This window comes from Colias philodice, chromosome 21 (genome assembly GCF_061535455.1).
Source record: "Colias philodice isolate Cphi_HAF_F1 chromosome 21, ilColPhil1 Martin Lab GWU primary, whole genome shotgun sequence".
In the NCBI taxonomy this organism is placed as follows: Eukaryota; Metazoa; Arthropoda; class Insecta; order Lepidoptera; family Pieridae; genus Colias; species Colias philodice.
In genome coordinates this window covers 943214-958354 of record NC_143106.1, presented here as the reverse complement: position 1 = coordinate 958354, position 15141 = coordinate 943214, and the positions used below count along the sequence as shown (strand labels likewise).

General features: G+C 37.9%; 1 protein-coding gene across 2 annotated transcripts in view; it reads right to left on the bottom strand.

Annotated features, from left to right (window-relative positions):
• Positions 1–1272: 1272 nt before the first annotated feature.
• The window catches only part of LIMK1 (LIM domain kinase 1), a 43544-nt gene continuing 29675 nt past the window's right edge, over positions 1273–15141 (bottom strand). For both annotated transcript variants that reach the window (XM_089708997.1, XM_089708999.1), the window contains one exon: positions 1273–5148. In XM_089708997.1, coding sequence (XP_089565123.1) covers positions 4198–5148 — 951 coding nt within the window. In that variant the 3' untranslated portion in view covers positions 1273–4197. The remainder of the gene's footprint in view (positions 5149–15141) is intronic.

Here is a 15141-nt window from a genome sequence, read left to right as displayed (position 1 = left end):
AAAGATTCTTTGGATAATTGAATAAAATGATGGGACCAGTCCAATAGTGAGAAATTAACACACGGTACCTAACTAGTGATTGTTTTCGTAAGTATGCTACGTCAGCCATATAATATTTTCATACACCTACAGTCTGTACGATTGGTACCTACATAAAAGTGAATTAACTAACCTCCGAAGTGGTATTCACAAATTTCTCCGCTTTTTTTACCGCGATACTGATATACAAAAACTACTGGACCCTGTTGATTAGCTGGAACCTGCCCGGGTCAAAAGTAGCATATGTGTTAATCCAGACTGTAATTATTTCTGTACCAAAATGCATACATATGAGCTGTTATTGTGTGGACGTAACAAAAACCACTGGTATTGACCGATTTCAACAATTATTTGTCCATGAAAAGCAAAAAGCTACTATGTGATTCCACAAACCGCCTGTCCACAACCAAGAGCGGCGCAGCATGAGGCGTGGCGGGTGAGCGATGAGCGGAAAAACAAATTGTATACAATCTATGATGTCACAGCTATCGGTGCGGTGTCGCAAAACGCAGCATCGCGTCGTCGAGATTCTCGCAACACGCAGCGGCAACGGTAGCTGCGTGCGGTGCAGTAAGTTGTTCCATTGATTAATTAACTAAATATTTACTAGTATATTACTTGCTCTGTGGTTTCTAGTTGTACGACCTCGTCACTGAAAAGTGTAACAGAAACTATCTCTGTAAATTATTACCTACCCGTGTGGGGTCATTTTGGTATGATTAAGTAGGTACCTATGTTTGAATTTTTTTGATCTGTATAATTTATACCTTTTATACTTTGTATTATTCGAAATGACGATGATGTTTCGAAATCGGTTGTAGTTTATTGTAATAAAAATGTAAATAAAGTGGAATTAGTCGATTGTGTGTTGTTTACTATTTATTGATCTGATTAATTTTTCCCTACCTAATTTTGATTCGAGCCGAGTACGGGTAGGAACGATGTACGAATCAAGCATCAAATAAGCAGTAATTGAAATGAAAAAAGGATTTCTTAATCTTCTCTTTAATAAAACACATAGGTAACGGCCATTGGCATTCCTATTCAACAACGGCAACGAACGATGAGCTAGTATGTTTATGAGTTAAATATCATTTTTTTCCCATATTTTACGGTATGCCATATTTATGATGAGATGTTTAGAGTAATCAAATAGGTAAAGTATAGTAATAAAATACGCTATTATAATAATAAAGAACATAGAAATGGATCAAATAAAAACACAAGTTATTGAATATATCCCTTTATTTTTGTACTTACAAACAGTATAAAGAGTCGGAATGCAAGAAGACGGAACCCTCGTCAAAGGTTAAATTGTTAATTTTGTAAAAATACGAAATAAAGTGTTAATAATTACTATCAAGATCTATAATACTCGTTATTGCAACATTTTACAAACAAAATGTATCACAGACATTATAAAAACTATGAGCACGCTAACATGAGATTACAAATTTAATTCACAAATGCAACGAAATGGGAACATCATAAGCATAGTAATAAAAACTGCTTTCAAATCCTCGACCCATCGTTGCATTAAAAAAAGACATTAAAATAAAACATGGCACCCTGTCACTATATTCCTTAAAATTAAATAAAACTAAATGCGATTAAAAAGTTAATAAATTAATCATGTTAATATTTTTATTAGAACTTAAATAAACGTAAGCCTAATCTTGTCAATTAAGTAAAATAATAAAGTAAATTCAAACAGGCGGGTTTGCGGAATTATTTTTAAAACAATACATATAAAAATAATATCAATAACCAGACATATTTGGAGGTTTTATACAAAATTTATGCTAATTAATATATCGTCAATATATTTTTGGACAAATTAAATTGTATGAAAAATGTTAATGCTTTTCGATTATTATTTGCGTAATTTGCGTAATATAATAAGATATTTACTATAAGTATTGGCACTAGAGGGCATTAAAATTTATTAATTTGCAGCATAAATAATTTTTCTAGAAGACGGAAACAATTCGATAGTGCAAAATTTATTAAATAATTGTTACAATGGCAGTTGTTTTACTTTGCGAATTATTGAGCAAAATATAAAATACTTCGTTAATACTTTGAGAAAATATTGGAAAAATACAGACAATTTAGATTGCTTGTATTACAATTTGTAAATATATTTGTATATTTTAAATAGTTTAGGGGTTAGATTATTTTAGGGGTTAAATTTTAATTGTTTTTCCAATTACCAACATATAAAAGGAAAATATATTTTCAATCGCACGCAATAATATATAAAGCATAACACCTTTGCTTAAAGTAATCAACAGCAAAATAATATAAATACCGTGTGCCTAAAGTACTACAGAAATTTTTTATTAAAAATACATAAAAAGTCTTCATACTTCAGGCGCAGGGTTTTGCCTAACGCTTTCTGGTAGCCATACGCGAAAAGTATCGTTAATTTGCATTGTATGAAAATTTATAGATATCCTTAGTTACTAAGAAAATCTACAGATTTTTTTAAATTTCATCGCAGAAAAAAAGACGTAATATGGATATATTTCATTAATTTTTCAGCAATGAAATTTACTCTTGTTCAAACTACTTGTCATGCCTTCAAAACATCGTGTAGGGCTACCATTATTTCGATGACAAATTGACAGAACAGTCTTGACAAAGGCACACGCAAATGTAAAAGCACGTAACAACTACTTGTGCTAAATCAACGCGTACAAAATCTATGGAATATTGTATATTTATATAAAACTTGAAACGTTTAATAACTGTATCAAAATTTTAAGCTATTTATTATATTACTGTACTTTATTTCGTGGTCGCCATGAAATATGTAGAGACATTATTTAAGATTAACTAGTATTTTTTAAAAATTAATTTACCATCATCAGTTCATAAATGAAATACATCCCTAAAAATGTAAAGGAAATTAAGTAGATATTTCTCACATATATTACGCTAAAAATAAATATTTTCAGAATTGCAAATTTAAATAAATAAACGGCCAATTTAACACTTATTTTTACTACTTCAAAAATCTTAAAAATGTATACTTACCTACATATTTCATAGCGACCACAATTTACGTATAACATAGTATTAAAGATTCTACAAGTACTATATTTTGTTGGCAAGTAAACAACAGAACATTATTCCGTTCCAAGCGTTTTACAATAAGTACTTAACAACTCAACAACTGTATATCTAACTTGGCAAGAGACGACTGTACACCGACTTTATTTAATATTTAAAAAATATCCTTAAAAATTGTATGAAGATAGAATATAAAGACAATATATAATATTTTTTATAACAATTGCTAAAGTTCATTTATTAAGGTAATTTTTTTTGGGATAAATTACCAAATTTCATCGAAATCGGCCCAACAGTTTTTGAGTATAGAGTAACGAACATATAAAAACTTTCACAATATTTTCTATATAAAGAGGACTAAATAAAGTCGGCGTACATACACCGGCGGTCGACATAACAACAATATACTTGTAAATAACATTTAAGCAGAAAATGACATAAATTCTAAAACGATAACATGGAAGGAACAATATAACAATCTGAAGCTTGATACCGACCACCGGTGTAGTGTCTTGTGATTTTAGTCTCGAGGAAAAACGCGTTTTAGCAAAAATCTAATAAAAAAGGTGGGTGCCGAGCACACGTGACAGAAGTGAAACTTCTTTGGCTTATGTTCGACATACCAAAATCGTTCCTGACGTAACGGTATTGCCATGACGCGACCTTGAAATTTTACCCTCAACGTGCCTAAAGTTTCACTTCAAAAATATTGATTATAGATGTCTATTTAACTGTTTTGACTTTTGAGCATTTGAAAAGACAAATCTAAGAAAAAGTCATCGATAGACCAAAAAATACGATCAGGCCAGCCGATCTTTTTTGAAAATTATTTTTTTTTAATCGCCAATTTTAATATAACTTTATTTGCTACTTAAGTACGCAAAATGTTTGGACTTCAGATTTTATATGTCACACACTACATATGCATAGGTACATCTTGTGAATTAGAATGACCAAAAAGTTAAAGATATCCTGAAAAATTATCAATGCAGAAAAAAATATCCTGATTAATTCAGAAAGATTTCTACATCACAACCATTTCACGCGTTTTTTCCTACGACACTAAAAACATCGCACATTAACCTATATAACTCTTTCTACTGGAGATTCTTTAACTTCACTGTCTGGTTTCAGATCTTTGCTAATTTTGAGATTCGCTAGTCTGACGTAATTGCTCCTTGTGATTCCTTCCCTCCTTTTGGGCTTATCATCTTTCTTTTCTAAAACTGGCGTTAAATTCTTAACATTCCGTATCGGTAACTCTATTTTGCGCCTATCCAGTTTGTCTTGGGTTTTATCCCGGTAACTGTATCGACCGTCGAAGTCTTGTCGGTTTTCTAAATGTCGTCTAAATATAGGCGTCATAGGTTTTCCTAAACTGGCCAGTTTTAAGTCACTTTTGAGCACATCCCTATTAATTTTCGGCTCATCGTCACTTGGACGCACTCTGTATGTAGATCGGATAGGAGAAGCAGGTCGTTGAACGAAAAACTTGCTTCTAGACTTTTCCTTGTCTTCCTCCCTTTGCCTAACAACTTCTGTCGTATTTGGCTTGAAAAGTCGACTCAGTTTTGGTGACAACAACTTCTTAGCTAACGAGTTCTTTTCACACTTATCCACTGTTTTTGGAATTTCTTGCTTTTCCGGGATGAATTCTTCGAGACTATCCGGCGAGTCTGTGATGTCGTAACTTGCTTTTTTGGCTAGTAAATTCCCTTTTTTAACAATGTCTGTTAATATTTTGGGGTTGCAGTCAATTTGTATTTCTAGTTCATCGTCGGAGGAGTCTGATTCGTTTTCAGTCTGTATTTCGCAGTGGTCTGGAATGCTTTGGTGTCTGCAAAAGGGCAGGTGTTGGTCGTGATCTTTTTCATCAGTTTCTAGCCCTTCTACTGATTGATTTCTGAGGAAAGCAGGTAAATTGGAATCCTCAATTTTCCTAGTTTTAGTATCGTTTAGCAAGTTATTGAGATGCGAGTCAGGGCTTGTTCGTTTGAGCGGTGGAGGGTCCAGCCATTCGGATATATCATCAACCTGTAAATAAATAATGGTTGGATTATTAAACAATGCTATGATGTGATACTAAAAGGAAATTGTAGGTGTGATTTTACTCTTGTATAAGATGTAGCAGGTAATTTTACTGCAATAAGAGGTGTAGTAGGTAATTTTGCTTATGTAGAAGGTGAAGCAGGTGAATTTTCTGCTGAAGAAGGGGTAACAGATGAATTTGCTGCTGTAGAAGGTGTAACAGGTAATTTAGTTGCATAAGAAGGTGTAGCGGGTAAATTTGCTGCTGTGGAAAGTGAAGCAGGTAAATTTGCAGCTTAAGAAAGTGTAGCAGGTAAATTTGCAGCTGTGGAAGGTGTAGCAGATAATTTTACTTCTGTAGAAGGTGTAGCAAGTAAATTTGCAGCTGTGGAAGGTGTAGCAGGTTAATTTGCTGCTGTAGAAGGTGTAGCAGGTAAATTTGCAGCTGTGGAAGGTGTAACAGGTAATTTTACCGATGTAGAAGGTGTTGCAGATAATTTTACTTCTGCAGAAGGTGTAGCGGGTAAATTTGCCGCTCTAGAAGATGTAGAAGGTAAATTTGCAGCTGTAGAAGGTGTAGCACGTAAATTTGCAGCTGTGGAAGGTGTAGCAGATAAATTTACTGCTGAAGAAGGTGTAGCAGATAAATTTACTGCTGTAGAAGGTGTAGCAGGTAAATTTGCAGCTGTGGAAGGTTTAGCAGGTAATTTTGCAGCTGTGGAAGGTATAACAGTTAATTTTACCGATGTCGAAGGTGTAGCAGATACATTGACTGCTGTAGAAGGTGAAGCAGGTAAATTTGCTGCTTTAGAAGATGTAGCAGGTAAATTTGCAGCTGAGGAAGGTGTAGCAGGTAAAAGATCAGCTTTGGAATGTATAACAGGTAATTTTACCGATATAAGAGGTGTAGCAGATAATTTACCGATGTAGAAGGTGTAGCAGGTAAAATTGTTGCTGCAGAAGGAGTAGCAGATAAATTTACTGCTGTAGATGGTGTAGCAAGTAAATTTACTGCTGTAGTTGGTGTAGCAGGTAAATTTGCAGCTGTAGAAGGTGTAGCAGGTAAATTTGCAGCTGTGGAAGGTGTAGCAGGTAAATTTGCAGCTGTAGAAGGTGAAGCAGGTAAATTTGCATCTGTAGAAGGTGTAGCAGGTAAATTTGCAGCTGTAGAAGGTGTAGCAGGTAAATTTGCAGCTGTAGAAGGTGTAGCAGGTAAATTTGCTGCTGTAGAAGGTGTAGCAGGTAAATTTGCTGCTGTAGAAGGTGTAGCAGGTAAATTTACTGCTGTTGAAGGTATAACAGGTAATTTTACCGATGTAGAAGGTGTAGCAGATAAATTTGCTGCTGTAGAAGGTGTAGCAGGTAAATTTGCAGCTGTAGAAGGTGTAGCAGGTAAATTAGCAGCTGTAGAAGGTGTAGCAGGTAAATTTGCAGCTGTTGAAGGTGTAGCAGGTAAATTTGCAGCTGTGGAAGGTGTAGCAGGTTAATTTGCAGCTGTGGAAGGTGTAGCAGATAAATTTACTGCTGAAGAAGGTGTAGCAGATAAAAGATCAGCTTTGGAATGTATAACAGGTAATTTTACCGATATAAGAGGTGTAGCAGATAATTTACCGATGTAGAAGGTGTAGCAGGTAAAATTGTAGCTGCAGAAGGAGTAGCAGATAAATTTACTGCTGTAGATGGTGTAGCAAGTAAATTTACTGCTGTAGATGGTGTAGCAGGTAAATTTGCAGCTGTAGAAGGTGTAGCAGGTAAATTTGCAGCTGTGGAAGGTGTAGCAGGTTAATATGCAGCTGTAGAAGGTGTAGCAGATAAATTTACTGCTGTAGATGGTGTAGCAAGTAAATTTACTGCTGTAGATGGTGTAGCAGGTAAATTTGCAGCTGTAGAAGGTGTAGCAGGTAAATTTGCAGCTGTGGAAGGTATAGCAGGTTAATTTGCAGCTGTAGAAGGTGAAGCAAGTAAATTTGCTGCTGTAGAAGGTGTAGCAGGTAAATTTGCAGCTGTTGAAGGTGTAGCAGGTAAATTTGCAGCTGTGGAAGGTGTAGCAGGTTAATTAGCAGCTGTGGAAGGTGTAGCAGGTAAATTTACTGCTGAAGGTGTAGCAGATAAATATACTGCTGTAGAAGGTGTAGCAGGTAAATTTGCAGCTGTAGAAGGTGTAGCAGGTAAATTTGCAGCTGTGGAAGGTGTAGCAGATAAATTTACTGCTGAAGAAGGTGTAGCAGATAAATTTGCAGCTGTGGAAGGTGTAGCAGGTTAATTTGCAGCTGTAGAAGGTGTAGCAGGTAAATTTGCAGCTGTAGAAGGTGTAGCAGGTAAATTTGCAGCTGTAGAAGGTATAACAGGTAATTTTACCGATGTAGAAGGTGTAGCAGATAAATTTACTGCTGTAGAAGGTGTAGCAGGTAAATATACTGCTGTAGAAGGTGTAGCAGGTAAATTTGCAGCTGTAGAAGGTGTAGCACGTAAATTTGCAGCTGTGGAAGGTGTAGCAGATAAATTTACTGCTGAAGAAGGTGTAGCAGATAAATTTACTGCCGTAGAAGGTGAAGCAGGTAAATTTGCTGCTTTAGAAGATGTAGCAGGTAAATTTGCAGCTGAGGAAGGTGTAGCAGGTAAAAGATCAGCTTTGGAATGTATAACAGGTAATTTTACCGATATAAGAGGTGTAGCAGATAATTTACCGATGTAGAAGGTGTAGCAGGTAAAATTGTTGCTGCAGAAGGAGTAGCAGATAAATTTACTGCTGTAGATGGTGTAGCAAGTAAATTTACTGCTGTAGATGGTGTAGCAGGTAAATTTGCAGCTGTAGAAGGTGTAGCAGGTAAATTTGCAGCTGTGGAAGGTGTAGCAGGTAAATTTGCAGCTGTAGAAGGTGAAGCAGGTAAATTTGCATCTGTAGAAGGTGTAGCAGGTAAATTTGCAGCTGTAGAAGGTGTAGCAGGTAAATTTGCAGCTGTAGAAGGTGTAACAGGTAAATTTGCTGCTGTAGAAGGTGTAGCAGGTAAATTTGCTGCTGTAGAAGGTGTAGCAGGTAAATTTACTGCTGTTGAAGGAATAACAGGTAATTTTACCGATGTAGAAGGTGTAGCAGATAAATTTGCTGCTGTAGAAGGTGTAGCAGGTAAATTTGCAGCTGTAGAAGGTGTAGCAGGTAAATTAGCAGCTGTAGAAGGTGTAGCAGGTAAATTTGCAGCTGTTGAAGGTGTAGCAGGTAAATTTGCAGCTGTGGAAGGTGTAGCAGGTTAATTTGCAGCTGTGGAAGGTGTAGCAGATAAATTTACTGCTGAAGAAGGTGTAGCAGATAAATTTACTGCTGTAGAAGGTGTAGCAGGTAAATTTGCAGCTGTAAAAGGTGTAGCAGGTAAATTTGCAGCTGTTGAAGGTGTAGCAGGTAAAAGATCAGCTTTGAAATGTATAACAGGTAATTTTACCGATATAAGAGGTGTAGCAGATAATTTACCGATGTAGAAGGTGTAGCAGGTAAAATTGTAGCTGCAGAAGGAGTAGCAGATAAATTTACTGCTGTAGACGGTGTAGCAAGTAAATTTACTGCTGTAGATGGTGTAGCAGGTAAATTTGCAGCTGTAGAAGGTGTAGCAGGTAAATTTGCAGCTGTGGAAGGTGTAGCAGGTTAATATGCAGCTGTAGAAGGTGTAGCAGATTAATTTACTGCTGTAGATGGTGTAGCAAGTAAATTTACTGCTGTAGATGGTGTAGCAGGTAAATTTGCAGCTGTAGAAGGTGTAGCAGGTAAATTTGCAGCTGTGGAAGGTGTAGCAGGTTAATTTGCAGCTGTAGAAGGTGTAGCAAGTAAATTTGCTGCTGTAGAAGGTGTAGCAGGTAAATTTGCAGCTGTTGAAGGTGTAGCAGGTAAATTTGCAGCTGTGGAAGGTGTAGCAGGTTAATTAGCAGCTGTGGAAGGTGTAGCAGGTAAATTTACTGCTGAAGAAGGTGTAGCAGATAAATATACTGCTGTAGAAAGTATAGCAGGTAAATTTGCAGCTGTAGAAGGTGTAGCAGGTAAATTTGCAGCTGTGGAAGGTGTAGCAGATAAATTTACTGCTGAAGAAGGTGTAGCAGATAAATTTGCAGCTGTGGAAGGTGTAGCAGGTTAATTTGCAGCTGTAGAAGGTGTAGCAGGTAAATTTGCAGCTGTAGAAGGTGTAGCAGGTAAATTTGCAGCTGTAGAAGGTATAACAGGTAATTTTACCGATGTAGAAGGTGTAGCAGATAAATTTACTGCTGTAGAAGGTGAAGCAGGTAAATATACTGCTGTAGAAGGTGTAGCAGGTAAATTTGCAGCTGTAGAAGGTGTAGCAGGTAAATTTGCAGCTGTGGAAGGTGAAGCAGGTAAATTTGCATCTGTAGAAGGTGTAGCAGGTAAATTTGCAGCTGTAGAAGGTGTAGCAGGTAAATTTGCAGCTGTAAAAGGTGTAGCAGGTAAATTTGCTGCTGTAGAAGGTGTAGCAGGTAAATTTGCTGTTGTAGAAGGTGTAGCAGGTAAATTTACTGCTGTTGAAGGTATAACAGGTAATTTTACCGATGTAGAAGGTGTAGCAGATAAATTTGCTGCTGTAGAAGGTGTAGCAGGTAAATTTGCAGCTGTAGAAGGTGTAGCAGGTAAATTAGCAGCTGTAGAAGGTGTAGCAGTTAATTTGCAGCTGTTGAAGGTGTAGCAGGTAAATTTGCAGCTGTGGAAGGTGTAGCAGGTAAATTTGCAGCTGTAGAAGGTGTAGCAGGTAAATTTGCAGCTGTAGAAGGTGTAGCAGGTAAATTTGCTACTGTAGAAGGTGTAGCAGGTAAATTTGCTGCTGTAGAAGGTGTAGCAGGTAAATTTACTGCTGTTGAAGGTATAACAGGTAATTTTACCGATGTAGGAGGTGTAGCAGATAAATTTGCTGCTGTAGAAGGTGTAGCAGGTAAATTTGCAGCTGTAGAAGGTGCAGCAGGTAAATAAGCAGCTGTAGAAGGTGTAGCAGGTAAATTTGCAGCTGTTGAAGGTGTAGCAGATAAATTTACTGCTGTAGATGGTGTAGCAAGTAAATTTACTGCTGTAGATGGTGTAGCAGGTAAATTTGCAGCTGTAGAAGGTGTAGCAGGTAAATTTGCAGCTGTGGAAGGTGTAGCAGGTTAATATGCAGCTGTAGAAGGTGTAGCAGATAAATTTACTGCTGTAGATGGTGTAGCAAGTAAATTTACTGCTGTAGATGGTGTAGCAGGTAAATTTGCAGCTGTAGAAGGTGTAGCAGGTAAATTTGCAGCTGTGGAAGGTGTAGCAGGTTAATTTGCAGCTGTAGAAGGTGTAGCAGGTAAATTTGCTGCTGTAGAAGGTGTAGCAGGTAAATTTGCAGCTGTGGAAGGTGTAGCAGGTTAATTTGCAGCTGTAGAAGGTGTAGCAGATTAATTTACTGCTGTAGATGGTGTAGCAGGTAAATTTGCAGCTGTAGAAGGTATAACAGGTAATTTTACCGATGTAGAAGGTGTAGCAGATAAATTTACTGCTGTAGAAGGTGAAGCAGGTAAATATACTGCTGTAGAAGGTGTAGCAGGTAAATTTGCAGCTGTAGAAGGTGTAGCAGGTAAATTTGCAGCTGTGGAAGGTGAAGCAGGTAAATTTGCATCTGTAGAAGGTGTAGCAGGTAAATTTGCAGCTGTAGAAGGTGTAGCAGGTAAATTTGCAGCTGTAGAAGGTGTAGCAGGTAAATTTGCTGCTGTAGAAGGTGTAGCAGGTAAATTTGCTGTTGTAGAAGGTGTAGCAGGTAAATTTACTGCTGTTGAAGGTATAACAGGTAATTTTACCGATGTAGAAGGTGTAGCAGATAAATTTGCTGCTGTAGAAGGTGTAGCAGGTAAATTTGCAGCTGTAGAAGGTGTAGCAGGTAAATTAGCAGCTGTAGAAGGTGTAGCAGTTAATTTGCAGCTGTTGAAGGTGTAGCAGGTAAATTTGCAGCTGTGGAAGGTGTAGCAGGTAAATTTGCAGCTGTAGAAGGTGTAGCAGGTAAATTTGCAGCTGTAGAAGGTGTAGCAGGTAAATTTGCTACTGTAGAAGGTGTAGCAGGTAAATTTGCTGCTGTAGAAGGTGTAGCAGGTAAATTTACTGCTGTTGAAGGTATAACAGGTAATTTTACCGATGTAGGAGGTGTAGCAGATAAATTTGCTGCTGTAGAAGGTGTAGCAGGTAAATTTGCAGCTGTAGAAGGTGTAGCAGGTAAATAAGCAGCTGTAGAAGGTGTAGCAGGTAAATTTGCAGCTGTTGAAGGTGTAGCAGATAAATTTACTGCTGTAGATGGTGTAGCAAGTAAATTTACTGCTGTAGATGGTGTAGCAGGTAAATTTGCAGCTGTAGAAGGTGTAGCAGGTAAATTTGCAGCTGTGGAAGGTGTAGCAGGTTAATATGCAGCTGTAGAAGGTGTAGCAGATAAATTTACTGCTGTAGATGGTGTAGCAAGTAAATTTACTGCTGTAGATGGTGTAGCAGGTAAATTTGCAGCTGTAGAAGGTGTAGCAGGTAAATTTGCAGCTGTGGAAGGTGTAGCAGGTTAATTTGCAGCTGTAGAAGGTGTAGCAGGTAAATTTGCTGCTGTAGAAGGTGTAGCAGGTAAATTTGCAGCTGTTGAAGGTGTAGCAGGTAAATTTGCAGCTGTGGAAGGTGAAGCAGGTAAATTTGCATCTGTAGAAGGTGTAGCAGGTAAATTTGCAGCTGTAGAAGGTGTAGCAGGTAAATTTGCAGCTGTGGAAGGTGTAGCAGGTTAATATGCAGCTGTAGAAGGTGTAGCAGATAAATTTACTGCTGTAGATGGTGTAGCAAGTAAATTTACTGCTGTAGATGGTGTAGCAGGTAAATTTGAAGCTGTGGAAGGTGTAGCAGGTTAATTTGCAGCTGTAGAAGGTGTAGCGGGTAAATTTGCAGCTGTAGAAGGTGTAGCGGGTAAATTTGCAGCTGTAGAAGGTGTAGCAGGTAAATTTGCAGCTGTAGAAGGTATAACAGGTAATTTTACCGATGTAGAAGGTGTAGCAGATAAATTTACTGCTGTAGAAGGTGTAGCAGGTAAATTTGCAGCTGTAGAAGGTGTAGCAGGTAAATTTGCAGCTGTAGAAGGTGAAGCAGGTAAATTTGCATCTGTAGAAGGTGTAGCAGGTAAATTTGCAGCTGTAGAAGGTGTAGCAGGTAAATTTGCAGCTGTAGAAGGTGTAGCAGGTAAATTTGCTGCTGTAGAAGGTGTAGCAGGTAAATTTGCTGCTGTAGAAGGTGTAGCAGGTAAATTTACTGCTGTTGAAGGTATAACAGGTAATTTTACCGATGTAGAAGGTGTAGCAGTTAAATTTGCTGCTGTAGAAGGTGTAGCAGGTAAATTTGCAGCTGTAGAAGGTGTAGCAGGTAAATTAGCAGCTGTAGAAGGTGTAGCAGGTAAATTTGCAGCTGTTGAAGGTGTAGCAGGTAAATTTGCAGCTGTGGAAGGTGTAGCAGGTTAATTCTCTTTGAATCTCTTTGCTATAACTGAATCTGGGTGTAGTCCGTCTATACAAGATAGAGAAATTATTCCCCCCGGATATCAAATTCTACGTTGCGACCGCAATGACGGACGCAAGCAAGGCGGCGTATTTCTCGTGGCCACACAGCGGTTGGAGCTACGTGAGGTGCGCGCGCCCGGCGTCGCGATAGACTCCTGCGTGTTCGAGATGGTTTGTGCAACTGTACATTTAGGTAATAAAATGTTATTTTTATGTTGTGTTGTATATATTCCTCCAAGTAGTTCAGAAAATGAGTATATGGTATTATTTAAGAAAATTGAGGAATTATGTTGTAAATATGAAAAAGTTATTGTGTTAGGTGACTTTAATCTGTATTCTAGTTCAATAAATATAAATAATTATTATGAATATTTTATGACATATTGTCAATTCACTCAAAAAAATTCAACATGTAATTGTTTAGGTCGACAGTTGGATTTGGTTCTGTGCTCGGGTTTTAGCGATGGAATTGAGGTAGTTGCAGCGGATGAAGTTTTAGTGCCTGCGGACGCGTATCATCCACCTCTGACGGTGAGGCTGCGCGCGCGCGCCTCTCCCGCGAGCGCTGCTGCCGCCCCCACCACCCAGGCCGCCTCCGCCGGGTTCACAAATGACCGATTACAATGGAACTTTTATAAGGCTGATTTTCAATTGATGTACGCACTTTTAACGTCTACTGAGTGGGATCCTTTATATAAAATGGAAGGTGTTGAACAGGCGCTAGATTTTTTTTATGCGAAAGTGTATGATATTTTTGATAGATGTGTTCCCAAGAAAAAACAATTCAAAACAAATATGAGATATAAATATCCGGAGTGGTACACGAAAAATATTATACATGACATTAAAGTTAAGGCTAGGTTACATAGAAAATATAAAATATCCAAACTAAAAACCGATTATGATGCATTTGCTGCATATAGATCTAGAATAAAAACAGCAATAGAGACTGCCCATAAACTGCATAGGGATAAAATTCAAAAACAGTTCAAAAGGGATCCGAAATCTTTATGGCAATATATCCGGTCTAAACGAGGCACGCCGAATCAACCAGTCATTATAGAGGATAACAAACATTTAGACGATGGGGAATGTGCTGCACAATTTGCGAAGTTTTTTGAGTCTGTGTATAGCAGCGTACCACCACGATTAGATGCCAAGGCGGCGGCGGCGGCGGCGGCGACCAGTGGAGTATCTTGCGCACGAGTGCATGTGGAGGCTTTTAGCCAAAAAGATGTAAGTGATGCGCTAAAACATTTGAAGCCAAAGCATTCTGCAGGGCCTGATGGTATACCTGCTTTTCTGTTCAAGGATTGCAGCAGAGTGTTAGTCGAACCCCTTCTCTATATATTTAATATTTGTTTAAAATCTGCTACTTTCCCGGTCCGTTGGAAAATAACACGTGTCATCCCGGTTCCCAAAAATAAAACTGGATCCAGTGTAAGAGATTATAGGCCCGTGGCTGTATTGTCGACACCTGCGAAGGTATTTGAGGCAGCCCTCCATAGTCGAATACAGCAGCAAATCAGACCAATGCTTTCGGACGAGCAACATGGGTTCCGGCCAGCGTGCAGCACTGCCACAAACCTCCTAAGTTTCATGACTCAGTTGATCCCGGCGGTGGATGCTGGAGCCCAGGTGGATGTTGCATATTTTGATTTTCGAAAGGCGTTCGACACAGTCGATAATGACATCCTCTTAAAAAAATTTGCTGAAGTAGGATACACCCCAAAGTTATTAGAATTCTTTGTGAGTTACATGAGAGATCGGCAACAATATGTAGATTACAAAGGCTTTCTATCTGAACCATATTACACTTGGTCAGGCGTGAGCCAGGGAAGTAATTTAGGACCTCTTGGATTCTTATTAATGATTAATGATTTACCGGAAGTGATTAAACACGGGACCTGCTTACTATTTGCGGATGACTTAAAATTATTCATGAATGTGAAAAACTATATGGATTGTAAACTTTTACAGAACGACATTAATAGAATTGTTCAATGGGGTCAGAGCAATAAACTTTATTTTAACACAACTAAGTGCTATGTAATGAGTTTCACTCGCACTCGAACACCGCTACTTCACCAATATAATATTGAGTCGAGTTGCATAGAGCGAGTCTCTCAAATACGAGATCTAGGGATATACTTCAACTCTGATTTAACATTCTCTGATCATATTGTAAACATTTGCAAAAAGGCTTATAGGAACCTAGGTTTTATATTGCGACAATCACGGGAATTTACCGATATCGGAACTATCAAATCACTATATAATGCACTGGTAAGAAGCCATCTTGAATATGGTTCAGTTGTATGGGCTCCGTATGAACAAAAAATATATTCGTTTATGTTGGAGCGAATTCAAAATAAATTTTTAAGATATTTATACATGAAACTTTATGCAGTGTACCCATATTATCCTTTGCAGTATCCTACTCTTTTTGTTCTCGGAATGGTAGGATATTACGATTTAAAA